The sequence below is a fragment of the Salmo salar genome, chromosome 08 (assembly GCF_965601325.2).
Source record: "Salmo salar chromosome 08, fSalSal1, whole genome shotgun sequence".
Lineage (NCBI taxonomy): Eukaryota > Metazoa > Chordata > Actinopteri > Salmoniformes > Salmonidae > Salmo > Salmo salar.
In genome coordinates this window covers 14,042,091-14,069,089 of record NC_138298.1, presented here as the reverse complement: position 1 = coordinate 14,069,089, position 26,999 = coordinate 14,042,091, and the positions used below count along the sequence as shown (strand labels likewise).

The following is a 26,999-nucleotide window of genomic DNA, read 5'->3' as shown; positions in this document are numbered from 1 at the left end:
GTAGTGGTCGTGTCTGCAGTAGTTATGATGGTGACTGATTATAGTAGTGGTAGTGTCTACAGTAGTAATGATGGTGACTGATTATAGTAGTGGTCGTGTCTGCAGTAGTAATGATGGTGACTGATTATAGTGGTGGTAGTGTCTACAGTAGTAATGATGGTGACTGATTATAGTAGTGGTAGTGTCTGCAGTAGTAATGTTGGATACTGATTAAAGTTATAGTAGTGGTAGTGTCTGCAGTCGTAATGATGGTGACTGATTATAGTAGTGGTAGTGTCTACAATAGTAAAGATGGTGACTGATTATAGTAATGGTAGTGTCTACAGTAGTAATGATGGTGACTGATTATAGTTATAGTAGTGGTAGTGTCTGCAGTAGTAATGATGGTGACTGATTATAGTAGTGGTGGTGTCTGCAGTAGTGATTGATGATGGTGACTGATTATAGTAGTGGTAGTGTCTGCAGTAGTAATGATGGTTACTGATTATAGTTGTAGTAGTGGTAGTGTCTGCAGCAGTAATGATGGTGACTGATTATAGTAATGGTAGTGTCTACTGTAGTAATGATGGTGACTGATTATAGTTATAGTAGTGGTAGTGTCTGCAGTTGTAATGATGGTGACTGATTATAGTAGTGGTATTGTCTGCAGTAGTAATGATGGTTACTGATTATAGTTGTAGTAGTGGTAGTGTCTGCAGTAGTAATGATGGTGACTGATTATAGTAATGGTAGTGTCTACAGTAGTAATTATGGTGACTGATTATAGCAGTGGTAGTGTCTGCAGTAGTAATGATGGTGACTGATTATAGTAATAGTAGTTACTACAGTAGTAATGATGGTGACTGATTATAGTAGTGGCAGTGTCTGCAGTTGTAATGATGGTGACTGATTTGTAATCGTGGTAGTGTCTGCAGTAGTAATGATGGTGGTCGCTGATTATAGTAGTGGCAGTGTCTGCAGTCGTAATGATGGTGACTGATTATAGTAGTGGTAGTGTCTGCAGTAGTAATGATGGTGACTGATTATAGTAGTGGTGGTGTCTGCAGTAGTGATTGATGATGGTGACTGATTATAGTAGTGGTAGTGTCTGCAGTAGTAATGATGGTGACTGATTATAGTAGTGGTAGTGTCTGCAGTAGTAATTATGGTGACTGATTATAGTTAATGTAGTGGTATTGTCTGCAGTAGTAATGATGGTGACTGATTATTGTAGTGGTAGTGTCTGCAGTAGTAATGATGGTGACTGATTATAGTAGTGGTAGTGTCTGCAGTAGTAATGATCGTTACTGATTATAGTTATAGAAGTGGTAATGTCTGCAGCAGTAATGATGGTGAATGATTATAGTAGTGATAGTGTCTGCAGGAGTAATTATGGTGACTGATTATAGTTATTGTAGTGGTATTGTCTGCAGTAGTACTGATGGTGACTGATTATAGTAGTGGTAGTGTCTGAAGTAGTAATGATGGTGACTGATTATAGTAGTGGTAGTGTCTGCAGTAGTAATGATGGTGACTGATTATAGTAGTGGTAGTGTCTGCAGTAGTAATGACAGTGACTGATTATAGTAGTGGTAGTATCTACAGTAGTAATGATGGTGACTGATTATAGTAATAGTAGTGGTAGTGTCTGCAGTAGTAGTGATGTTGACTGATTATAGTAGTGGTAGTGTCTGCAGTAGTAAGATGGTGACAGGTTATAGTAGTGGTAGTGTCTGCAGTAGTAATGGTAGTTACTGATTATAGTTATAGTAGTGGTTGTGTCTGCAGTAGTAATGATTGTGACTGATTATAGAATTGGTAGTGTCTGCAGTTGTAATGATGGTGACTGATTTATAATAGTGGTAGTGTCTGCAGTAGTAATGATGGTGGTCGCTGATTATAGTAGTGGTAGTGTCTACAGTAGTAATGGTGGTGACTGATTATAGTTATAGTAGTGGTATTGTCTGCAGTAGTAATGATGGTGACTGATTATAGTAGTGGTAGTGTCTGCAGTAGTAGTGATGGTGACTTATTATAGTAGTGGTAGTGTCTACAGTAGCAATGATGGTGACTGATTATAGTAGTGGTCGTGTCTGCAGTAGTAATGATGGTGACTGATTATAGTGGTGGTAGTGTCTACAGTAGTAATGATGGTGACTGATTATAGTAGTGGTAGTGTCTACAGTAGTAATGATGGTGACTGATTATAGTTATAGTAGTGGTAGTGTCTGCAGTAGTAATGATGGTTACTGATTATAGTTATAGTAGTGGTTGTGTCTGCAGTAGTAATGATGGTGACTGATTATAGTAGTGGTAGTGTCTACAGTAGTAATGATGGTGACTGATTATCGTAGTGGTAGTGTCTGCATTAGTAATGATGGTGACTGATTATAGTAATGGTTGTGTCTACATTAGTAATAATGGTTAGTGATTATAGTTATAGTAGTGGTAGTGTCTGCAGTAGTAATGATGGTGACTGATTATAGTAGTGGTAGTGTCTACAGTAGTAATGATGGTGACTGATTATAGTAGTGGTCGTGTCTGCAGTAGTAATGATGGTTACTGATTATAGTTATAGTAGTGGTCTGCAGTAGTAATGATTGTGACTGATTATAGTAATGGTATTGTCTACAGTAGTAATGATAGTTACTGATTATGGTAGTGGTAGTGTCTGCAGAAGTAATGATGGTGACTGATTATTGTAGTGGTCGTGTCTACAGTAGTAATGATGGTGACTGATTATGGTAGTGGTAGTGTCTGCAGAAGTAATGATGGTGACTGATTATAGTAACGGTATTGTTTTCAGTAGTAATGATGGTTACTGATTATAGTTATAGTAGTGGTAGTGTCTGCAGTCGTAATGATGGTGACTGATTATGGTAGTGGTAGTGTCTACAATAGTAAAGATGGTGACTGATTATAGTAGTGGTCGTGTCTGCAGTAGTTATGATGGTGACTGATTATAGTAGTGGTAGTGTCTACAGTAGTAATGATGGTGACTGATTATAGTAGTGGTCGTGTCTGCAGTAGTAATGATGGTGACTGATTATAGTGGTGGTAGTGTCTACAGTAGTAATGATGGTGACTGATTATAGTAGTGGTAGTGTCTGCAGTAGTAATGTTGGATACTGATTAAAGTTATAGTAGTGGTAGTGTCTGCAGTCGTAATGATGGTGACTGATTATAGTAGTGGTAGTGTCTACAATAGTAAAGATGGTGACTGATTATAGTAATGGTAGTGTCTACAGTAGTAATGATGGTGACTGATTATAGTTATAGTAGTGGTAGTGTCTGCAGTAGTAATGATGGTGACTGATTATAGTAGTGGTGGTGTCTGCAGTAGTGATTGATGATGGTGACTGATTATAGTAGTGGTAGTGTCTGCAGTAGTAATGATGGTTACTGATTATAGTTGTAGTAGTGGTAGTGTCTGCAGCAGTAATGATGGTGACTGATTATAGTAGTGGTAGTGTCTGAAGTAGTAATGATGGTGACTGATTATAGTAGTGGTAGTGTCTGCAGTAGTAATGATGGTGACTGATTATAGTAGTGGTAGTGTCTGCAGTAGTAATGACAGTGACTGATTATAGTAGTGGTAGTATCTACAGTAGTAATGATGGTGACTGATTATAGTAATAGTAGTGGTAGTGTCTGCAGTAGTAGTGATGTTGACTGATTATAGTAGTGGTAGTGTCTGCAGTAGTAAGATGGTGACAGGTTATAGTAGTGGTAGTGTCTGCAGTAGTAATGGTAGTTACTGATTATAGTTATAGTAGTGGTTGTGTCTGCAGTAGTAATGATTGTGACTGATTATAGAATTGGTAGTGTCTGCAGTTGTAATGATGGTGACTGATTTATAATAGTGGTAGTGTCTGCAGTAGTAATGATGGTGGTCGCTGATTATAGTAGTGGTAGTGTCTACAGTAGTAATGGTGGTGACTGATTATAGTTATAGTAGTGGTATTGTCTGCAGTAGTAATGATGGTGACTGATTATAGTAGTGGTAGTGTCTGCAGTAGTAGTGATGGTGACTTATTATAGTAGTGGTAGTGTCTACAGTAGCAATGATGGTGACTGATTATAGTAGTGGTCGTGTCTGCAGTAGTAATGATGGTGACTGATTATAGTGGTGGTAGTGTCTACAGTAGTAATGATGGTGACTGATTATAGTAGTGGTAGTGTCTACAGTAGTAATGATGGTGACTGATTATAGTTATAGTAGTGGTAGTGTCTGCAGTAGTAATGATGGTTACTGATTATAGTTATAGTAGTGGTTGTGTCTGCAGTAGTAATGATGGTGACTGATTATAGTAGTGGTAGTGTCTACAGTAGTAATGATGGTGACTGATTATCGTAGTGGTAGTGTCTGCATTAGTAATGATGGTGACTGATTATAGTAATGGTTGTGTCTACATTAGTAATAATGGTTAGTGATTATAGTTATAGTAGTGGTAGTGTCTGCAGTAGTAATGATGGTGACTGATTATAGTAGTGGTAGTGTCTACAGTAGTAATGATGGTGACTGATTATAGTAGTGGTCGTGTCTGCAGTAGTAATGATGGTTACTGATTATAGTTATAGTAGTGGTCTGCAGTAGTAATGATTGTGACTGATTATAGTAATGGTATTGTCTACAGTAGTAATGATAGTTACTGATTATGGTAGTGGTAGTGTCTGCAGAAGTAATGATGGTGACTGATTATTGTAGTGGTCGTGTCTACAGTAGTAATGATGGTGACTGATTATGGTAGTGGTAGTGTCTGCAGAAGTAATGATGGTGACTGATTATAGTAACGGTAGTGTTTTCAGTAGTAATGATGGTTACTGATTATAGTTATAGTAGTGGTAGTGTCTGCAGTCGTAATGATGGTGACTGATTATGGTAGTGGTAGTGTCTACAATAGTAAAGATGGTGACTGATTATAGTAGTGGTCGTGTCTGCAGTAGTTATGATGGTGACTGATTATAGTAGTGGTAGTGTCTACAGTAGTAATGATGGTGACTGATTATAGTAGTGGTCGTGTCTGCAGTAGTAATGATGGTGACTGATTATAGTGGTGGTAGTGTCTACAGTAGTAATGATGGTGACTGATTATAGTAGTTGTAGTGTCTGCAGTAGTAATGTTGGATACTGATTAAAGTTATAGTAGTGGTAGTGTCTGCAGTCGTAATGATGGTGACTGATTATAGTAGTGGTAGTGTCTACAATAGTAAAGATGGTGACTGATTATAGTAATGGTAGTGTCTACAGTAGTAATGATGGTGACTGATTATAGTTATAGTAGTGGTAGTGTCTGCAGTAGTAATGATGGTGACTGATTATAGTAGTGGTGGTGTCTGCAGTAGTGATTGATGATGGTGACTGATTATAGTAGTGGTAGTGTCTGCAGTAGTAATGATGGTTACTGATTATAGTTGTAGTAGTGGTAGTGTCTGCAGCAGTAATGATGGTGACTGATTATAGTAATGGTAGTGTCTACTGTAGTAATGATGGTGACTGATTATAGTTATAGTAGTGGTAGTGTCTGCAGTTGTAATGATGGTGACTGATTATAGTAGTGGTATTGTCTGCAGTAGTAATGATGGTTACTGATTATAGTTGTAGTAGTGGTAGTGTCTGCAGTAGTAATGATGGTGACTGATTATAGTAATGGTAGTGTCTACAGTAGTAATTATGGTGACTGATTATAGCAGTGGTAGTGTCTGCAGTAGTAATGATGGTGACTGATTATAGTAATAGTAGTTACTACAGTAGTAATGATGGTGACTGATTATAGTAGTGGCAGTGTCTGCAGTTGTAATGATGGTGACTGATTTGTAATCGTGGTAGTGTCTGCAGTAGTAATGATGGTGGTCGCTGATTATAGTAGTGGTAGTGTCTACAGTAGTAATGGTGGTGACTGATTATAGTAGTGGTAGTGTCTGCAGTAGTAATGATGGTGACTGATTATAGTAATGGTAGTGTCTACAGTAGTAATGATGGTGACTGATTATAGTAGTGGTCGTGTCTGCAGTAGTAATGATGGTGACTGATTATAGTGGTGGTAGTGTCTGCAGTAGTAATGATGGTGACTGATTATAGTAGTGGTAGTGTCTGCAGTAGTAATGATGGTGACTGATTATAGTAGTGGTAGTGTCTACAGTAGCAATGATGGTGACTGATTATAGTAGTGGTAGTGTCTGCAGTAGTAATGATTGTGACTGATTATAGTAGTGGTAGTGTCTGCAGTAGTAATGATGGTGACTGATTATAGTAGTGGCAGTGTCTGCAGTCGTAATGATGGTGACTGATTATAGTAGTGGTAGTGTCTGCAGTAGTGATGATGGTGACTGATTATAGTTGGAAAAGTAGGTAGATGAAAAGATTGGATAGTTTGAACATATGAATGTTTGTTTGTTGTATCTCGCTTGAACGGTTCAAGATTTTCTGGTGGTGATTTATTTTATAGAAATTATGCAAAGGTATATTGTTGTAGTTGATACAACTTTTAAAGAATTTGACATTAGAATAGCCTGAACATGTGAAAGATGGTGGTAGTGGTTTTTATTTTTTATTTAACTGGTCAAGACAGTTAAGAACAAATTCTTATTTACAATTTACCCCGGCCAAACCCTAACCCGGACAATGCTTGGCCAATTGTGCACCGCCCAATGGGACTCCAATCACGGCCGGTTGTGATACAGCCTGGAATTGAACCAGGGTCTGTTTTGATGCCTCTATCACTGAGATGCAGTGCCTTAGACCGCTGCACCACTCGGGAGCCCCCTGAGTGACTGGTTAAAGTTGAAAAAGTAGATAGATGAAAAGATTGATTGAATGATTTGATTGGTTTATGGGATAGGACAGCCAGAACATTGGGCTTGTGTCTCTAGCTTGAACTATTCAAGAGTTACAATTATTGTTGTTGGGTATTATATGCTAATGTATTCTCAGTTAAGTAGTTATCATTTATAGTGGAGACCAGAGCTAGTGCGAACCAGAGCTAGCTAGCTATGCTCAGGACCAGAGCTGGGGTCAGAGCTAGTGCAGACCAGATCGGTAGTTGTGGTCAGTGGTTCTGTAGTTTTGGTCAGTAGTTGTGTTGCAGGTTCTTTGGACCCTACAGTATAGACATGGTCAGTAGTTGTGTGGTTGTGGTCAGCATTTGTGTTTTTGTGGTCATTAGTTGTGTGGTTCAGTAGTTTTGTGATCAGTAGTTGTGTGGTTGTAGTCAGTAGTTTTGGTCAGTAGTTGTGTGGTTCATTGGCTGTGGTCAGTAGTTATGGTCAGTCGTTTTGGTCAGTGGTTTGGTAAGTACAGTTGAAGTCAGAAGTTTACATACACTTAGGTTGGAGTCATTAAAACTCGTTTTTCAACCACTCCACAAATTTGTTGTTAACAAACTATAGTTTTGGCAAGTCGGTTAGGACATCTACTTTGTGCATGACACAAGTAATTTTTCCAACAGTTGTTTACAGACAGATTATTTCACTTAGAATTCACTGTATCACAATTCCAGAGTGGGTCAGAAGTTTACACACACTAAGTTGACTGTGGCTTTAAACAGCTTGGAAAATTCCAGAAAATGATGCCATGGCTTTAGAAGCTTCTGATAGGCTAATTTACATCATTTGAATCAATTGGAGGTGTACCTGTGGATGTATTTCAAGGCCTACCTTCAAACTCAGTGCCTCACTACTATAATCAGTCACCACCTTCGAACTCAGTGCCTCAAAATAATTTGTAGACCTCCACAAGTCTGGTACATCCTTGGGAGCAATTTCCAAACGCCTGAAGGTACCACGTTCACCTGTACAAACAATAGTACACAAGTTTAAACACCATGGGACCACGCAGCCGTCATACCGCTCAGGAAGGAGACGCGTTCTGTCTCCTAGAGATGAACGTACTTTGGTGCGAAAAGTGCAAATCAATCCCAGAACGACAGCAAAGGACCTTGTGAAGATGCTGGAGGGAACAAGTACAAAAGTATCTATATCCACAGTAAAACGAGTCCTATGTCGACATAACCTCAGGCCCCTCAGGCTGCTCAGCAAGGAAGAAGCCACTGCTCCAAAACCGCCATAAAAAAGCCATACTAAGGTTTGCAACTGCACATGGGGACAAAGATCATTCTTTTTGGAGAAATGTCCTCTGTTCTGATGAAACAAAAATAGAACTGTTTGGCCATAATGACCATTGTTATGTTTGGAGTGAAAAGGGAGAGGCTTGCAAGCCGAACACCACCCCAATCATGAAGCAAGCATCATGTTGTGGGGTTGCTTTGCTGCAGGAGGGTATGGTGCTCTTCACAAAATAGATGGCATGATGTGGAAGGACAATTATGTGGATATTTTGAAGCAACATCTCAAGACATCAGTCAGGAAGTTAAAGCTTGGTCGCAAATGGGTCTTCCAAATGGACAATGACCTCAAGCATATTTCCAAAGTTGTGGCAAAATAGCTTAAGGACAACAAAGTCAAGGTATTGGAGTGGCCATCTCTAAGCCCTGACCTCAATCCTATAGAAAATATGTGGGCAGACGCTTGTGGAAAGCTACCTGATACGTTTGACCCAAGTTAAACAATTTATAGGCAATGCTACCAAATACTAATTGAGTGTATGTAAACTTCTGACCCAATGGGAATGTGATTAAAGAAATAAAAGCTGAAATAAATCATTCTCTGTACTATTATTCTGGCATTCCACATTCTTAAAATAAAGTGGTGATCCTAATTGACCTAAGACAGGGATTTTTTACTAGGATTAAATGTCAAGAACAAATGAAACACTCAGTTTAAATGTATTTGGCTAAGGTGTATGTAAACTTCCAACTTCAACTGTAGCTGTGTATTCAGTAGTTGTGTGGTTGTGGTCAGTAGTTGTGGTCAGTAGTTTTGTGGTTGTGGTCATTAGTTGTGTGGTTGTGGTCATTAGTTGTGTGGTTGTGGCCATTAGTTGTGTGGTCAGTAGTTCTGGTCAGTACTTTGGTTGTGGACAGCAGTTGTGTGGTTGTGGACAGCAGTTGTGTGGTTGTGGACAGCAGTTGTGGTCAGTAGTTTTGTGGTTTGTCTGTAGTTGTAGTCAGTATTTGTGGTTGTGGTCAGTAGTTATTTTGTTCAGTGGTTGTGTGGTCAGTAGTTTAGTGGTTGTGGTCAGCTAGTTGTGGTCACTAGTTTAGGTCAGTAGTTATGTGGTCGTGTTAAGGAGTTGTGTTCAGGAGTTATGGTCTGTAGTTGTGTTTTTGTGGTCAGTAGTTGTGGGCATTAGTTGTGTGGTTGTGGGTAGTAGTTTAGGTCAGTAGTTGTGGTCATTCCTTTTGGTCAGTAGTTTTGTTAAATAGTTGTGTGATTCATTAGTTGTGGTCAGTAGTTGTGTGGTTGTGGTCAGTAGTTATGGTCAGTAGTTAGTGGTTGTGGTCAGTAGTTATGGTCAGTAGTTATGGTCAGTAGTGGTCAGTAGTTTGGGTCAGTAGTGCTGGTTACTAGTTGTGGTTAGTAGTTGTGTAGTCAGTAATTGTGTGGTTATGGTCAGTAGTTGTGGTTCAGTAGTTGTGTGGTCAGCAGTTGTGGTCAGTAGTTTAGTGATTGTGGTCAGTAATTGTCGTCAGTAGTTTTGGTTATTAGTTGAGGTCGGTAGATGTGGGCAGTAGCTGTGGTTAGTAGTTGTGTGGTCATGGTCAGTATGTGGTCAGGAGTTGTGTAGTCAGTAATTATGTGGCTGTAGTCAATAGTTGTGTGGTTGTGGTGAGTAGTTGTAGTTGTGTGGTCAGAAGTTGTGGTCAGTAGTTTAGTGATTGTGGTCAGTAGTTGTGTGGTCGTGGTCAGTATTTGTGGTCAGGAGTTGTGTGGTTGCGTTCAGTAGTTGTGGTCAGGACTTAGTCTGTAGGTGTGTTGTGGTCAGTAGTTGTGGGTAGTAGTGGTGGTCAGGAGTTATGCTCAGTAGTTGTGCTCAGTAGTTGCGGTAAGTAATTGTGTGGTTCAGTAGTTGTGTGGTCAGTAGTTGTGTGGTCAGTAGTTGGTTGCAGTCAGTAGTGTGGTTGTGGACAGTGATTGTGGTCAGTAGTTTTGGTCATTAGTTGGGTTCAATAGTTGTGGTCATTAGTTGTGTGGTTGTGGTCAGTGGTTGTGTGGTTGTGGTCAGCAGGTGTGTTCAGTAGTTGAGTCAGGAGTTATGGTCTGTAGTTGTGGTGTTGTGGTCGATAGTTGTGTGGCTGTGGTCAGTAATTGTGGTCAGTAGTTGTGTGGTCAATAGTTGTGTGGTTATGGTCAGTACTTGTGTGGTTGTGTTCAGTGTCTAAACTACTTTTGTTGTCTTTGAAAACTGAAAGAAGTGCAATGAGAAGTGATCGGGTAAAATATCTAGTGTGAACGGTGGCAATTGTTGTCCGTTTGCTAGGCAACAGTTGCCTTGGCTACAGTATGAGGAACATGCTAACAAACATTTGTGCTTTGAAACTAAAGAAATAGTGCACTCTGACCCAAAAACATATTTGCTAGATTCATGACAGTGTTGTTAGACAAAGCAAGGAAAGTGAACTTTAAAACGTGATGTATTGCTATTGAAATTTGCAGCTGTTGTTGGTAAGCAATGAATCTGCTAGCTTCTGACATGACTTACTGCATCCATAAAGAGAGAGGTTGATGGGTTACAACTCTATCTATTGATTGGTAGAAGCTATTCCTTATCCACTTTCCGATTTGAATAGCTTTTTTGGAAAGTGGTCAACATTTCAGTTATTTATAAAAAATTACAAAAGCTGTTGAATGCGATTACTAAAACAGCGGTAACTCTTTATCAGAATAAGATATTTTTGTTCATCATTCAGATTTCAAAAGCAGAGAAGTAGAGGAAGATTTCATACGCTCTAACTTCTTGTCTAAGTTATTGGCCAAGTGGTCAAAGTAGAGGATTTGTGTCAAAAGTTGCATTTACAGTGAATGGAATGTTGGAAGTGACGATGTCACAATGGGGCCTTTAGAATTATGAGGAATTGCCATGAAAGTGGTTGGAGAACAAAAATAAGGACAAAAAAAATGTATAACTTAAAAAGTATAAAATGTATCAATAAGTTGTAGGTAAGCACACTATTCCTGACCAATCTACACATTTTAAAGTTTGAACGGCATTTCTAGCTTAAACGGTGTAAGAGGAGTAGCGACCTAAATAACAATGGTAAAAAGTATGACGAAGATTTAAAGTTCAGACTTTTGTCTCAACAAAGAAAAAAGTCCCACGTAAAAATACTTCTCTCTTGAAATGTAGGTCATAGAACTCTGGTTTAGAACTGCTGATGTGACTGTAAAACTGTTCTTTCCCCCATCTGTGTTTCCCTCAGGTGTTCCGACACCGAGCTCGGAAATTCTGCGACACACCCTAAACATGCTGGTGCGAGAGAGGAAAATCTACCCAACACCTGAGGGCTACTTCATTGTCACTCCCCAGGCCTACTTTATCACCCCCAACCTCATCCGATCCAACAGCAAGTGGTACCACCTGGATGACCGGCAGCAACAACAACAGCAGCAGCAGTGTACCTCCCCACAGTCAGGCACCATCACGCCCTCCACCCCGGGCTGCACGAGGGAGAGGCCCAACCAGAAGAACCACGGTGACTCCTACAACACATACCGCGATGATACACCCATTCCTCAAGCCCCCGCTTACCAGAGGAAGTCTCCCAAGGAGCCTCGGGGAGAGCCCCCCTCCTACCCTGAGCCCCCTCCGGCTCCTGTTCAGACGTCACAGTTGCAAGAACCTCTGATGGACAAGAGCAAGAGCAATGCCCCCTTCCCCTACAAGACCGACACGCTGACCAAAAAAAAGGAGGGCAGTGGTGGTGGCAGCAGTGCCGAGAAGCAATCAAAGAAGTTTGGGCTGAAGCTGTTCAGGCTGAGCTTCAAGAAAGACAAGCTGAGGCAGCTGGCCACATTCTCGGCCCAGTTCCCCCCTGAGGAATGGCCCCTCCGCGATGAGGACGTGCCTGCCATCACCATCCCCCGCACTGTGGAGATGGAGATCATCCGGCGGATAAACCCAGACCTGACGGTGGAGAATGTGGCACGCCACACGGCCGTGATGAAGAGACTGGAGGAGGAGCGTGCCCAGAGGAGAAAAGCAGGCAGCTCGGCTGAGCACAGTGCACGCAGCCGGAGGAGTCGTGGTCACCGTCGGGTGACACACGGCAAGTCCCGTTCACACAGCAAGACTCACGTCTCCCGGGGCGACCCGTCCGAGAGTTCCAAACTGAACATGGCCATGGTGGACAGGGATTACAGCCGCTTCTTCAGCCACTCGCTGGTGCGCTCCCCTCGTGAGGCCATGTACACACTGGAGCGCAAACGAAGCGGCGGGACTTACATAGTCCACGGTAACCCCAACATCACAGAGTCCCACTTCCCCGTCACCCCGGAGTGGGACGTGTCCGGGGAGTTGGCAAAAAGGAGAACAGAGATGCCTTTCCCCGAGCCCTCGCGCGGGACATCCAGCGGGAGAGTGCACAGAAGCCACAGTCAAACTCAAGAAGGAAGGAAGTCGCGCGACGAGCTGCCTGATCAGGCTAAGGAGAGGTCCCGCTCCATGGATAACGCTTTGAGCCCTCTGGGCGGAATGGGCCCCTCTTTGGGGATGTCAGAGGACTATGAGCGGAGTCCTGATGAGCGGAGTCATTACTACACAGATGATGGGACTTTGCGGGCCTCCCAGAAGTCGTCCCACTACTCAAGGATCATGTTCTCGGCTGCTAAGTTCAACTCTGAAATATGTGTGCCTGATGTGGGGAAGGGGAGCTTAGGGAAGGGGAGCTTGGACGAGTCTAGGATCCGAAGCCCGCTGGAAAGGAACAAGAGCAGAGACAGCTTGCCGACCTACAGTGATCTGAAGGGACTCTCGCCCAAGCCCTCGGCGGACGACTACTTCCAGTGCAATACGTCAAACGAAACAATCCTTACCGCCCCTTCACCTCTGTCAAAAGCAGACCACGACACGTTAACCTCGTCTGAGGGAATCCGGAAGGGCACTCCGGCCGATCGCCACACCCCTCACCTTACCTCTCCCCTCACAATGGAATACAAAGAGGACTCTTTGGCAAAGGGACAAAACGGCTCAAAACGGCCAACACCAAGCCAGACCCCAGAGCCCATGCCTAATGGACGTTTGATACAACACCAACACAACGTAGACCCTGGAGGGGGAGGTGGTGGTGGCGGGGCAGACAAGAGGAAGGAGATCTTCAGCAAGGACACTTTGTTCAAGCCTCCACACAACGCGTTGACAGCAGGCTACGTGGAGGGCACCTACACCAAGTCGGGCACCCTGCGAAAGACCCCACACATCAAATCAGCCGATGTCCTTGACAATCTAGAGGCCCAGCAGCCTTCGAATTCAGCAGCTTCCCCCGCTTCCGCCCTGGGCCTCCAGGGCTCTGAGCAAGCGGTCCCGTCAGCCTCTGAGGCCGCCTTTGACTACTACAATGTGTCGGACGATGACGAGGAGGTGGTGGTGGAGGAGGCCTCGCGGGAGGAGTTAGTGGCGGCAGAGGTCAAAGGGCACGGGGAGGGTGGAGTCGGAACCATGCAGTGGCTTCTGGAGCGGGAGAAGGAGCGTGACCTGCAGCGCAAATTTAAGACTAACCTCACGCTGCTCAGCCCCAAGGAGACAGAGAACAGTAGCAGCCAGAAGTCAGCGCACTCGGCACGTCTGGATAGCATGGACAGCAGCAGCGTGACTGTAGACAGTGGATTCAACTCCCCAAGGTAAGCTGAACCCAGTCTGTCCACTACAGCAACCAGAGGGTTATGACCAAAGAATACACATAGAAAGTGGATATCATCACAATCTGTCAAATGTAAACAACTGGAGACAACTTCTAATTTTTGGAGGTATGTTTTGTACACTCCGCTACGGATTTGAGATCAAATGTTTTATATGAGGCGACAGTACAAAATGTCACCTTTTATTCGAGGGTATTTTCGTACATATCTGTTTTACCATTTAGATAATGAATGCACTTTATGTATCTAGTCCCTCCATTTGAAGGTGTCGTGAGTTTTTGGACAAATTCACTTATAGTGTATTCAGTTGAGTCAAAAGTTTAGTATTTGGTCCCATATTCCTAGCACGCAATGACTACATCAAGCTTGCGACTATACAAATGCGTTGGAAGGCACTTGTTGATCTCAAATACAAAATGGTGAAGGAAAGAGCCAAATTAAAAGTTTTTGCTTTACTGTCCAAATAAATATGTATGTTTTTGACACAACATTGTTTTTTTTATATATATTTTTATTGGACATATAAAGAAATACAAATGACAAATTGAACAGATACGTCCTTTTATGTCTATACTTTTTGAAACACTTCCCTCCCTTTAACAACAAAAGCAGCATACATTAACATTTTTTTTTTTACTAATTTACAATTCAAAATAATATATACATATGCACACGAGTACACATATACACATACACAATGCGTATCCTGTTGGCCAAAATTCTTACTCCTGCTCAATAGAGGGCAAATGTACAAAAAGGATATGAAAGGCTGCCATCTCAAGTAAAAGTTGTCAGTAGAGCCTCTCAAAGTGTATACTTTTTTTCCTAAGTGTAGAAAAGACATTAGATCTTTCAACCAAGATGATATAGTGGGAGGTTTGAAGGATTTCCAGTTAAGCAAGATCTGCCGGCGGGCTATAAGGGAAGCAAATGCTACAACGTCCGCTACACTTTTAGTGAGACTAGGCAACAAAAATGGAACTCCAAATATACAGTTGAAGTCGGAAGTTTACATACACTTGGGTTGGAGTCATTAAAACTCGTTTTTCAACCACTACAAAAATGTATTGTTAACAAAAAATAGTTTTGGCAAGTCGGTTAGGACATCTACTTTGTGCATGACACAAGTAATTTTTCCAACTATTGTTTACAGACAGATTATTTCACTTATAATTCACTGCATCACAATTCCATTCGGTCAGAAGTTTACATACACTAAGTTGACTGTGCCTTTAAACAGCTTGGAAAATTACAGAAAATTATGTCATGGCTTTAGAAGCTTCTGTTAGGCTAATTGACATCATTTGAATCAATTGGAGGTGTACCTGTGGATGTATTTCAAGGACTACCTTCAAACTCAGTGCCTCTTTGCTTGACATCATGGGAAAATCAAAAGAAATCAGCCAAGACCTCAGAAAAAATTGTAGACCTCCACAAGTCTGGTTCATCTTTTGGAGCAATTTCCAAACGCCTGAAGGTACCACATTCATCTGTACAAACAATAGTACGCAAGTATTAACACCATGGGACCACGCAGCCGTCATACTGCTCAGGAAGGAGACACGTTCTGTCTCCTATAGATGAACGTACTTTGGTGCGAAAAGTGCATATCAATCCCAGAACAACAGCAAAAGACCTTGTGAACATGCTGGAGGAAACCGGTACAAAAGTATCTTTATCCACAGTAAAACGAGTCCTATATCGACATAACCTGAAAGGCCTCTCAGCAAGGAAGAAGCCACTGCTCCAAAACTGCCCCAAAAAAAGCCAGACTACGATTTGCAACTGCACATGGGGACAAAGATTGTACTTTTTGGAGAAATATCCTCTGGTCTGATGAAACAAAAATAGAACTGTTTGGCCATAATGACCATTTTATGTTTGGAGGAAAAAGGGGGAGGCTTGCAAGCCGAAGAACACCATCCCAACTGTGAAGCACAGGGGTAGCAGCATCATGTTGTGGGGGTGCTTTGCTGCAGGAGGGACTGGTGCACTTCACAAAATAGATGGCATGATGAGGAAGGACAATTATGTGGATATATTGAAGCAACATCTCAAAACATCAGTCAGGAAGTTAAAGCTTGGTCGCAAATGTGTCTTCTAAATGGACAATGACCCCAAGCATACTTCCAAAGTTGCGGCAAAATGGCTTAAGAACAACAAAGTCAAAGTTTTGGAGTGGCCATCACAAAGCCCTGACCTCAATCCTATAGACAATATGTGGGCAGAACTGAAAAAGCGTGTGCGAGCAAGGAGGCCTAAAAACCTGACTCAGTTACACCAGCTCTGTCAGGAGGAATGGGCCAAAATTCACCCAACTTATTGTGGGAAGCTTGTGGAAGGCTACCCGAAACATTTGACCCAAGTTAAACAATTTAAAGGCAATGCTACCAAATACTAATTGAGTGTATGTAAACTTCTGACCCACTGGGAATGTGATGAAATAAATAAAAGTTGAAATAAATCATTCTCTGTAATATTATTCTGGCATTTCCCATTCTTAAAATAAAGTGGTGATCCTAACTGACCTAAAACAGGGAATTTTTACTGGGATTAAATGTCAGGAATTGTGAAAAACTGAGTTTAAATGTATTTGGCTAAGGTGTATGTTAGCTACACTTGGAGTCGGATGTTATTGGAGGACAAGGCTACAGGTCAGTATCTCAAATTTGAGAGAGAGTATTAAAACAGGATGACCAATACTCTGACAGCTTAGAACATGAATAAAACATATGAGTTTGGTGAATGAACGTCTATCACGTGTCATTCGTGTCTGGGAGGAATTTACTACGTTTTTCTTTGTTGTAATGAATTCTGTACAAGACTTTGAACTGAATGAAACTTAACCGAGCACATGAGGATGTGGAGTTAACCCTAAGAAGGGTCTCCTCCCACCAGTCATCTGCCAAATCAAGTTCAAGTTCACGACCATAGTCTGTCTTGATGTTGTTTATTGGAGAGGGTTCAGAGGAAAGCATAATGTCATATAATCTAGAAATCAGACCTTACCGACTCCACAGGAGGGACAAAATCTCCTCTAGCAACGTCTTGGGAGGCAGTTTGAGGAAAGATGGGAAAATGAGAGCGAACAAAGTTACGGGCTTGAAAATAGTGGAAAAGATTATGAGAATGAGAAAAAAGAATGAGCCAGATTAGGTTTAGCGACAAGATCATTAAAACTGACAAACTTCCTGTCTAAAAATACATCTTTGAAACAAACCAAACCGCTCTCATGCCACAAAACAAAAAAGCCTGGTTGAGTTTGGAGGGTAAAAATAGGTTGTTGTTACAGATAGGGCTTAGAAGAGAAGGGGGAGAAAGTCTAAAATGTTGATGAAATTGTCTCCAGATCTTCAAAGTAGAGCGCACAATGGGGTTTCCCGTATACTTTGAAGGACACAAGGACAGTGGGGCACATGCAGAAAAGGAGGATGATTGGCAGGAGTGCACGTCTAATAAACACCAGTTGGTCCCTGGAGCATGACACCTGACCATAATCTTTTGATTATTGGCTGCCCAATAGTAAAGCAGCAAATTTGGAAGTGTCAATCCTCCATATTGTCTCCTCCTTTGAAGTATTGCTCTACATATCCTAGGTGATTTGCCTGCCCATATAAAATGACTGATGAGCCTATCCAACTTGGTAAAAAATAATTTTGGCAGAAAGATCGGAAGACATTGAAAAGGGTATAGAAACCTAGGTAAAGTGTTCATTTTAACAGATTGCATTCTGACAGCTAATGAGAGAGGCAGACTATCCCAGCGTTGTAAGTCTGCTTTAACACGTGTGACTAGGCTTGCAAAGTTAGTTTTATGGAGGGTAGCCAGAGAGTGTGTTATATTCACACCTAAATAGGAATAGCCAGAGGGCGACAGACGGAAAGGCATGGCTCCAAGGGGAATTTGCTTGGCAGCAGAGTTGATCGGAAAACATTAACTTTTTTGAATGTCCAATTTGTAACCTGAGAATGATTCAAACGTGTTTAAAATATGCATTATGTAATCGACAGAGTTCAGAGTTAGTGATATATAATAGTAGATCATCTGCATACAGTGACACTTTGTGCTCTTCACCAGCTTGGTGGATTCCAGTGAATGATGATAATTTTAAGGCCAAGGAGAGCGGTTCTATCGCAAGAGCAAAAAGGAGCGGGGGGACATAGGGCACCCTTGACGGGTCCCTCTGGAGAGGGGGAAGTATTTTCAATTTTGAGAGTTGGTGTGTACGCTATCCGTAGCAGCAGAATAGAGCAGACGTATCCATGAGATGAAATTGGACCCAAAACCAAATCTTCCGAAAATCTTAAATAAATAATCCCACTTCACCCGGTCGAAAGCCTTCTCTGCATCAAGAGAAACAACAATTTCGGGGTCTGGAGAGATAGGAGAGAGTATAATGTTCAAAAGCCGGCGTACATTGGAAAACAGTTGTCGTCCTTTGATGAAACCCGTTTGATCATCAGATATGACATCCTGAAGGCAGGGTTCCAACCGGCTGTCAGCGTTCAAAAGTGAAATGGGCCGATATCCACCACATTCCACCGGATCTTTATCTTGAAGTTTAAGTGAGATGGAGACTTGAGTTAGCGTCGGGGGGGAGAGAGCCCTGTGATATCGAGTTGGTGAACATATCTAATAGTAATGGGGCGAGTTGATCTGAGAATTTTTTATAAAAATTGACGGGGAAGCCATCAGGGCCTGGGGCCTTGCCACTTTGCATTAACTTTAGACCCTTTGTTATCTCATCTAGATGGAGAGGGTTATCCAGAACTTTACTCATGTCCATATCAATGGATGGGATATCCAAGTTATTTAAAAAGTTGTCCATAGCCGTATTATCTGATGGGGGTTCAGATTGGTGGTTAGAATAAAATGACACAAAATTTGAATTAATATTAGAGGGATCACTTGTAAGATTACGGAAAGAATCATATATACCCGAGAGATGAGATGCTGACTGGCGTTTAAATTGGTGTGCCAAAAGGCGGCTGGCCTTGTCACCATATTCGTAGTACGTTCCCCTTGTTCATTGCAATAGAAACTCTGCTTCATCAGTTGAAAGCAGATTAAATTGAGTTAGAAGTTTTAGCCTCTCTGCATATAATTCACAGGATGGTGAAGTTGAAGGATGGCGCTCTATTGCCAGGATTGAGTCCACCAGTTCCTGACGTTTCAGTTTTCTTTGTTAATGAAAATGAGCATTGTAAGAAATTATCTTTCCCCGTAATACAGCTTTGAAAGTCTCCCAAAGAAGAGCGGGGGAGGTGTTATCGTTTTTATTCGTTTGAATGAATACATCTATGTTGGTCAAAATAATGTCACAGTATTCCTTGTTAGACAATAGGGCCGTGTTAAATCTCCAATTCTACAGTTTTTTTTTTGCATTCGGAGTAAGAGATAAGTCCAGAATGTGGGGGGAATGGTCCAAAATCCCTATCGCAGAATATTCAGTAGTTTTAACTGAGGGCAGAAGGGCTCTATTTTTAAAAAAAAGGAGTCTATGTGCGAGTAGGCTTGATGAACATGAGAAAAGTAGGAAAAGTATTTTGTGACTGGGTGGAGGAAGCGCCATGGATCAATACAACCCATTTGGGTCATGAATGTAGAAAGAGCTTTTGCCATCCCGGAAGGAGTAAGTGTTCTGGGATTAAACCGATCGAGCCTTGGTTCAGTAACACAGTTAAGGTCCCCGCCGAAGATGAGGCGGTGGGTGTAAAGATTAGGGAGGGAGACTAAAAGAGATGTCATAAATCTAGTATCATCCCAGTTAGGGGCGTAAACATTCGCAAGTACTACAGGGGTTTGGAAGAGGGTGCCACTAACTATTATATAAGGATCTGAAATGATCTGTGAGGGTGAAAACTGTACTCGTTTCTGAATCACTATTGCTGTTCCCCTGATTCTGCCGTTAAAAATTAGAATGAAAAACCTGTCCAACCCATGCTTTACGCAATCTAGTATGGTCATTTCTTGAAGAAATGCGATATCAGTATTCAGGCTCTTCAGATGTGAAAATACTCTGACACGCTTAATTTTCCCCCCACAACCGCGAATGTTTCATGTCACCAGTCTGACTGGAAGCCCCAAAATACCATCCTGACTTGTTGTTGAACTAGACATTAATCTTCATAAGAGGAGAAGTCAAATGAAAAAGAAAGAGGAAAAGAGAGATTGAGAGAGGAGCAGCATAAAAAAATATATACAAATCCTCTAAAAAAGCAGAGCACAAGAATCTTTGGATAATGCCAACATAAGCCCCCTCACCATCCTGAACATTCTAAACATACACAAAAATAAAAATGATAGTACAATACACTTCAAAGAAAAGAATATGAAAAAATACAAATCCTAAACTCGTCATTATTAACGAGACGAGTAGCAGGAATTCTCTCTTACTCAGCATCCGTTGATTACCCTACATCTGCAGTGAGGTCAAACCGACCTAGGAAAGAAGATTCGATCAGTGGCATTTCAATGGACATAACATGTAGTCCACTAGGTGTCGCCACAGGGCATTTAAATTAACCAGTAGGCTATGAAAAGAATCGACCCCTGAATTGTTAAATGTCCTTAGGAGGAAACAATTCAATAAAAGTATACAAACGGACAACTAGTATTTTGGATATGTACAATTAAGCAAACGAACCGTGGGTCTAAACTCTTCAGCTAGTGCAACAATTAAACAACAAGAGTACAGTTGGAAGAGTGGAGTGATATTATTAGACTCCAATGTCGTAATGGAATCAAAGATAAAGTGAATGTAATTGAGGACCGTTTGTGACCAACATCACCAATTATGACCAACGTAAACCACGGTAGTTCAGAATGTCCATTAAAAAAAGAGTAAAAAAATACAATTAAAATAACGGTATTCATCAAGCAGACCCCAAATGAAAAATGTATAAATGAAAATATCGGTGGACAGGATCAGTGTCTAACTAGCTAGTAACATTAGTATCCAAAATGATCTAAAGGCTGCCAAACTGCAATGTAGGCTATAGATTGCCATTAGTGGTGCAGCAAGTTCAAAGCCTTATTAAAAGGAAGAAATCAAAATCCTGCGCTTTTAACAGCAATTGTCTTTGATTAAGAAACTGAACAAAATCAAATGGAAGTTTAAAGAGCAGTGAGACAGCATAGTATATAATTGTCAACAACACAAATGAGTTATGTGCTGCTTCAAACATACCTACTGTAGCCAGCAAGCTTTAGCATAGAATTGTTTCCACAAGAAACGATTTGATAGATGGCCATAGATGTACAGTCGTGGCCAAAAGATTTGAGAATGACACAAATACTAATTTCCACAAAGTTTGCTGCTTCAGTGTCTTTAGATATTTTTGTCAGATGTTACGATGGAATACTGAAGTATAATTACAAGCATTTCATTTGTGTCAAAGGCTTTTATTGGCAATTACATGAAGTTGATGCAAAGAGTCAATATTTACAGTGTTGACCCTTCTTTTTCAAGACCTCTGCAATCCGCTCTGGCATGCTGTCAATTAACTTCTGGGCCACATCCTGACTGATGGCAGCCCATTCTTGCATAATCAATGGTTGGAGTTTGTCAAAGTTTGTGGGGTTTTGTTTGTCCACCAACCTCTTGAGGATTGACCACAAGTTCTCAATGGGATTAAGGTCTGGGGAGTTTCCTGGCCATGGACCCAAAATATCGATGTTTTGTTCCTCGAGCCACTTATTATCACTTTTGCCTTATGGCAAGGTGCTCAATCCATCTGGAAAAGGAATTGTTCGTCACCAAACTGTTCCTGGATGGTTGGGAGAGGTTGCTCTCGGAGGATGTGTTGGTAACATTCTTTATTCATGGCTGGGTTCTTAGGCAAAATTGTGAGTGAGCCCACTCCCTTGGCTGAGAAGCAACCCCACACATGAATGGTCTCAGGATGCTTTACTGTTGGCATGACACAGGACTGATGGTAGCGCTCACCTTTTTTTCTCCGAACAAGCTTTTTTCCGGATGCCCCAAACAATCGGAAAGGGGATTCATCAGAGCAAATGACTTTACCCTAGTCCTCAGCAGTCCAATCCCTGTACCTGATGTTTTTCCTAGAGAGAAGTGGCTTCTTTGCTGCCCTTTTTGACACCAGGCCATCCTCCAAAAGTCTTCGCCTCACTGTGCGTGCAGATGCACTCACACCTGCCTGTTGCCATTCCTGAGCAAGCTCTGTACTGGTGGTGCTCCGATCCCGCAGCTGAATCAACTTTCGGAGACGGTCCTGGTGCTTGCTAGACTTTCTTGGGTGACCTGAAGCCTGCTTCACAACAATTGAACCGCTCTCCTTGAAGTTCTTGATGATCTGATAAATGGTTGATTTAGGTGCAATCTTACTGGCAGCAATATCCTTGCCTGTGAAGCCCTTTTTGTGCAAAGCACGTGTTTCCTTGCAGGTAACCAATGTTTGACAGAGGAAGAACAATGATTCCAAGCACTACCCTCCTTTTGAAGCTTCCAGTCGGTTATTCGAACTCAATCAGCATGACAGAGTGATCTCCAGCCTTGTCCTCGTTAACACTCACACTTGTGTTAACGAGAGAATCAGCTGGTCCTTTTAACATGATGTCAGCTGGTCCTTTTGTGGCAGGGCTGAAATGCAGTGGAAATTGTTTTTTTTGGATTCAGTTCATTTGCATGGCAAAGAGGGACTATGCAATTCATCTGATCACTCTTCATAACATTCTGGAGTATGTGCAAATTGTCATCATACAAACTGAGGCAGCAGACTGTGAAAATTAATATTTGTGCCATTCTCAACTGTTTGCCACTACTGTGCACTTCCGATCAAAAGTTTTAAAACACCTACTCATTCAAGGGTTTTCTTTATTTTTACTATTTTCTACGTTGTAGAATAATACTGAAGACATCAAAACTTTGAAATAACACATAACACATGTAGTAACCAGAAAAGTGTTAAGCAAATCAAAATAGATTTTATATTTGACATTCTTCAAAATAGCCACCCTTTACCTTGATGACAGCTTCGCACACTCTTGGCATTCTCTCAACCAGCTTCATGAGGTAGTCACCTGGAATGCATTTCAATTAACAGGTGTGCCTTCTTAAAAGTTAATTTGTGGAATTTTTTTCCTTCATAATGTGTTTGAGCCAATCAGTTGTGTTGTGACAAGGTAGGGGTTGTATACAGAAGATAGGTAAAAGACCAAGTCCATTATGCCAAGAACAACTCAAATAAGCAAAGAGAAACGACAGTCCATCATTACTTTAAGACATGAAGGTCAGTTAATACGTAACATTTGTTTTTTAATTTAAGTTTCTTCAAGTGCAGTCGCAAAAACCATCAAGCGCTATGATGAAACTGGCTCTCTTGAGGACCGCCATAGGAATGGAAGACCCAGAGTTACTTCTGCTGCAGAGGATAACTTCATTAGAGTTACCAGTGTCAGAAATTGTAGCCCAAATAAATGCTTCACAGAGTTCAAGTAACAGACACATCTCAACATCAACTGTTCAGAGGAGACTGTGTGAATCAGGCCTTCATGGTCGAATTGCTGCAAAGAAACCTCTACTAAAGGACACTAATAAGAAAAGAGACTTGCTTGGGCCAAGAAACACGAGCAATGGACATTAGACCGGTGGAACTTTGTCCACCGGTTCAAATTGGAGATTTTTGGTTCCAACCGCCGTGTCTTTGTGAGACGCTGTGTGGGTGAAGGGATGATCGCCGCATGTGTATTTCCCACCGTGAAGCATGGAGGAGGAGGTGTTATGGTGTGGGAGTGCTTTGCTGATGACACTGTCAGTGATTTATTTAGAATGCAAGGCACACAACCAGCATGGCTACCACAGCATTCTGCAGTGATACACCATTCCATGTGGTTTGGCTTAGTGGGACTATCATTTGTTTTTCAACAGGACAATGACCCAACACAACTCTAGGCTGTGTAAGGGCTATTTGACCAAGAAGGAGAGTGATGAGTGCTGCATCAGATGACCTGGCCTCCACAATCCCCTGACCTCAACCCAATTGAGATGGTTTGAGATGAGTTGGACCACAGAGTGAAGGAAAAGCATTCCAAGTGAAGCTGGTTGAGAGAATGCCAAGAGTGTGCAAAGCTGTCAAAATATATTTTGATTTGTTTAACACTTTTTTTGTTACTGCATGATTCCATATGTGTTATTTCATTGTTTTGATGTCTTCACTATTATTCTACAGTGTTGATAATAGTGCAAATAAAGAAAAACCCTTGAATGAGTAGGTGTTCTAAAACTTTTGACCGGTAATGTATGTAGCCTAGTGTCCACACGGTCACTAGAACTAACGTTACTCACATAATACAGGCAGGTGAGAAATCATCCCAATTCAGGCATTCAATGTATGTGCTGTCGGTAGAAGGACAGCTTCTTCAGGAGTTTTGAAAAAATGGACCTTGCCGTTAAAGGTGACACGAAGACGGGCGGGATAAATCACCCCAAAGTGGATTCCCTTCTTGTACAGAGTGGACTTTGCCCACCGAATGACAAGCTCCTTTTCTTTGTATCGTTGGAACTGCACTATGATGGGACGCGGCCGGCCGCCTGGGCGAGGTTTCGGTGCAAAGCTGCAGTGGGCTCTATCGATTTCAGGGACATTGGGAAAAGTCTCATCGCCCAAAACTTCCTTGATCAGCTCCGCCATGAACTGGGTTGGAGATCCTGTCTCAGAATCCTCTGGCAGTCCAATCACGCGGATATTTTGGCATTTTGAACATGAAATCAAATCTTCCACTTGTAGCTGCAGAGACTTGTTGGCGGCGGCCAGATCGTCAAGCCTGGTTTCCAGCATAGTGAGTTGGTCGCTGTGGCCCGGCCTCAACTTCGGCCAGTGTGGTAGTGTGAGATGCCACAGAACCCCGGATGGTTTCCACGGTTGCCTGAATTGGAGCCAGTGCAGCGCCAGGGAGTTATTCAGAAATTCGGTTGAGTTCTGCTGCCAAACTTTCATGTGATTTTGCCAGCTCTCTGACAAGGATCTCCAGTGTTATCGTGTTAGCCGTATCGCCCGGAGTGGCTAATGAAGCCTTCAATGAAGGTGGGATGGTAGCTGAAGTTGATTTGGTGGAGTGTGATGTTTTTTCCGTCGATTTTCCAAAGTATGTGACTGGTTTGCGCATGCTAACTTAGGTACGCTCTATTACTGGGTAATTAAAATTACTTTTGAGGTCATGAGAAATCAAATCAAATTAAATCCAATTTTATTGGTCACATACACATGGTTAGCAGATGTTAATGCGAGTGTAGCGAAATGCTTGTGCTTCTAGTTCCGACCATGCAGTAATATCTAACAAGTAATCTAACAATTTCACAACAACTACCTTCCATGCTTTGAATCAGGTAGCATTTGTGTTAAAAAAAGGTGACCCATTTTTCCCGTGTCCAAGGGCATTGAAATATTTGATATTGATTTATACGCTTTGTTCTGTTGGAATTTAGAATTCCCAAATCAAAGCTTTTGATTAAGTGTGAAGGAATGAATAAGAAGTATGAATTTAGGTGAAACTGAGGATTATTTACAAAAGTTGTTGGAGAAGAGACCTCGTACAACTTATTTCTACATTGCTCAATCGGAAGCCGACATTGCATTGTTACGGTATCTAGCGAAAGAGTGTGGGAACAGTTGCTAACTAACCATAAAGAACTTAAGCTAGTTAGCTAACTATCTTTTGAGGCAAAACATTTCACTTACTTACAGTTAGTCAGGTAATGTACCGCTATTTTCTAGCAAACGTAATGCTGTCTCCCAAAGGGATAAGGTTTTATTTTGATGTTTGTGATGTGTCCTCTTTCCAAGGGTATTAGCATTAGTAGAACAGACATTCCCATTCCAAGCAATTTACACAGTAATAGCATGCCAGTGGCTTGGCCATCCTATCCACGCATCATGTTACCACACACACCTGCTTGGAGCAGCTGTCTTTAGAATGGTATTAAAGTGATACTTCTAGATTTAGCCAATGATCTACTTCCCTGGAGTCATGTATACTCGTGTATACCATTTTTATGTTTGTATGTCCAGTATCAAATCAAATTCAAATACAATTTTATTGGTCACGTACACATGGTTAGCAGATGTTATTGTGAGTGTAGCGAAATGCTTATGTTTCTAGATCCGACAGTGCAGCAGTATCTAACAGGTAATATCTAAATGAATTAAGTTAGAGGTCGTTTCATGAGCCAATGCTAACTAGCGTTAGCGCAATGACTGGAAGTCTATGGGTATCTGCTAGCACACAGAGACATCCCCCCCAAAAATTGTCACAGCAATACAACATAATGTCAAATTAGAATAGTTTTTTTTTTATTTTTACAAATTGGTTAAAATAAAAGCTAAAATGTATTGAGTCAATAAGTATTCAACCCCTTTGTTATGGCAAGTCTAAATAAATGCAGGAGTAAAAATTTGCTTAACAAGTCACAAAATAATTTGTATGTGCATTAATAGTGGTTAACATGATTTTTGAATGACTACCTCATCTACAATTATCTTTAAGGTCCCTGAAACACAGATTCAACCAGAAAGACCAGGGAGGTCTTCCAATGCCTTGCAAAGAAGGGAACCTGATAGATGGGTAAAAAAATAAGAATTTGAATATCCCTTTGAGTATGGTGAAGTTAGTGATTACACTTTGGATGGTGTAGCAATACATCCAGTCACTACAAAGGTACAGGTGACCTTCCTAACTCAGTTGCTGGAGAGGAAGGAAACCGCTCAAGGATTTCATCATGAGGCCAATGGTGACTTTAAAACAGTTACAGAATTTAATGGCTGTGATAGGAGAAACTGACGATGGAACAACAATATTGTAGTTACTCTACAATACTAACGTAATTGACAGTGAAAAGAAGAAAGCCTGTACAAAACAAAAACATTTCCAATATATGCATCCGCTGTTTGCAGTTAGGCACTAAAGTAATATTGCAAAAAATGTTGCAAAGCAATTACATTTTTGTCCTGAATACAAAGTGTTATGCTTGGGGGAAATCCATTACAACACGTTACTGAGTACCACTCTCCATATTTTCAAGCATAGTGGTGGCTGCATCATGTTATGTGTATGCTTGTAATTGTGAAGGACTGGGGAGTTTTTCAGGATAAAAAAAAGAAACGGGTTGGCGCTAAGCACAGGCAAAATCCTAGAGGAAAACCTGGCTCAGTCTGCTTTCCACTAGACACTGGGAGATTAATTCACCTTTCAGCAGGACAATAACCTAAAACACAGGCCAAATTTACACTGTAGCTTACCAAGAAGCC

General features: G+C 41.4%; 1 protein-coding gene across 1 annotated transcript in view; it reads left to right on the top strand.

The window, feature by feature from the left end:
* Window positions 1-26,999, top strand: part of LOC106610000 (storkhead-box protein 2) — a 220,164-nt gene that overhangs the window by 186,092 nt on the left and 7,073 nt on the right. The window contains exon 3 of the mRNA XM_014209087.3: window positions 11,298-13,713. Coding sequence (XP_014064562.1) covers window positions 11,298-13,713 — 2,416 coding nt within the window. The remainder of the gene's footprint in view (window positions 1-11,297; window positions 13,714-26,999) is intronic.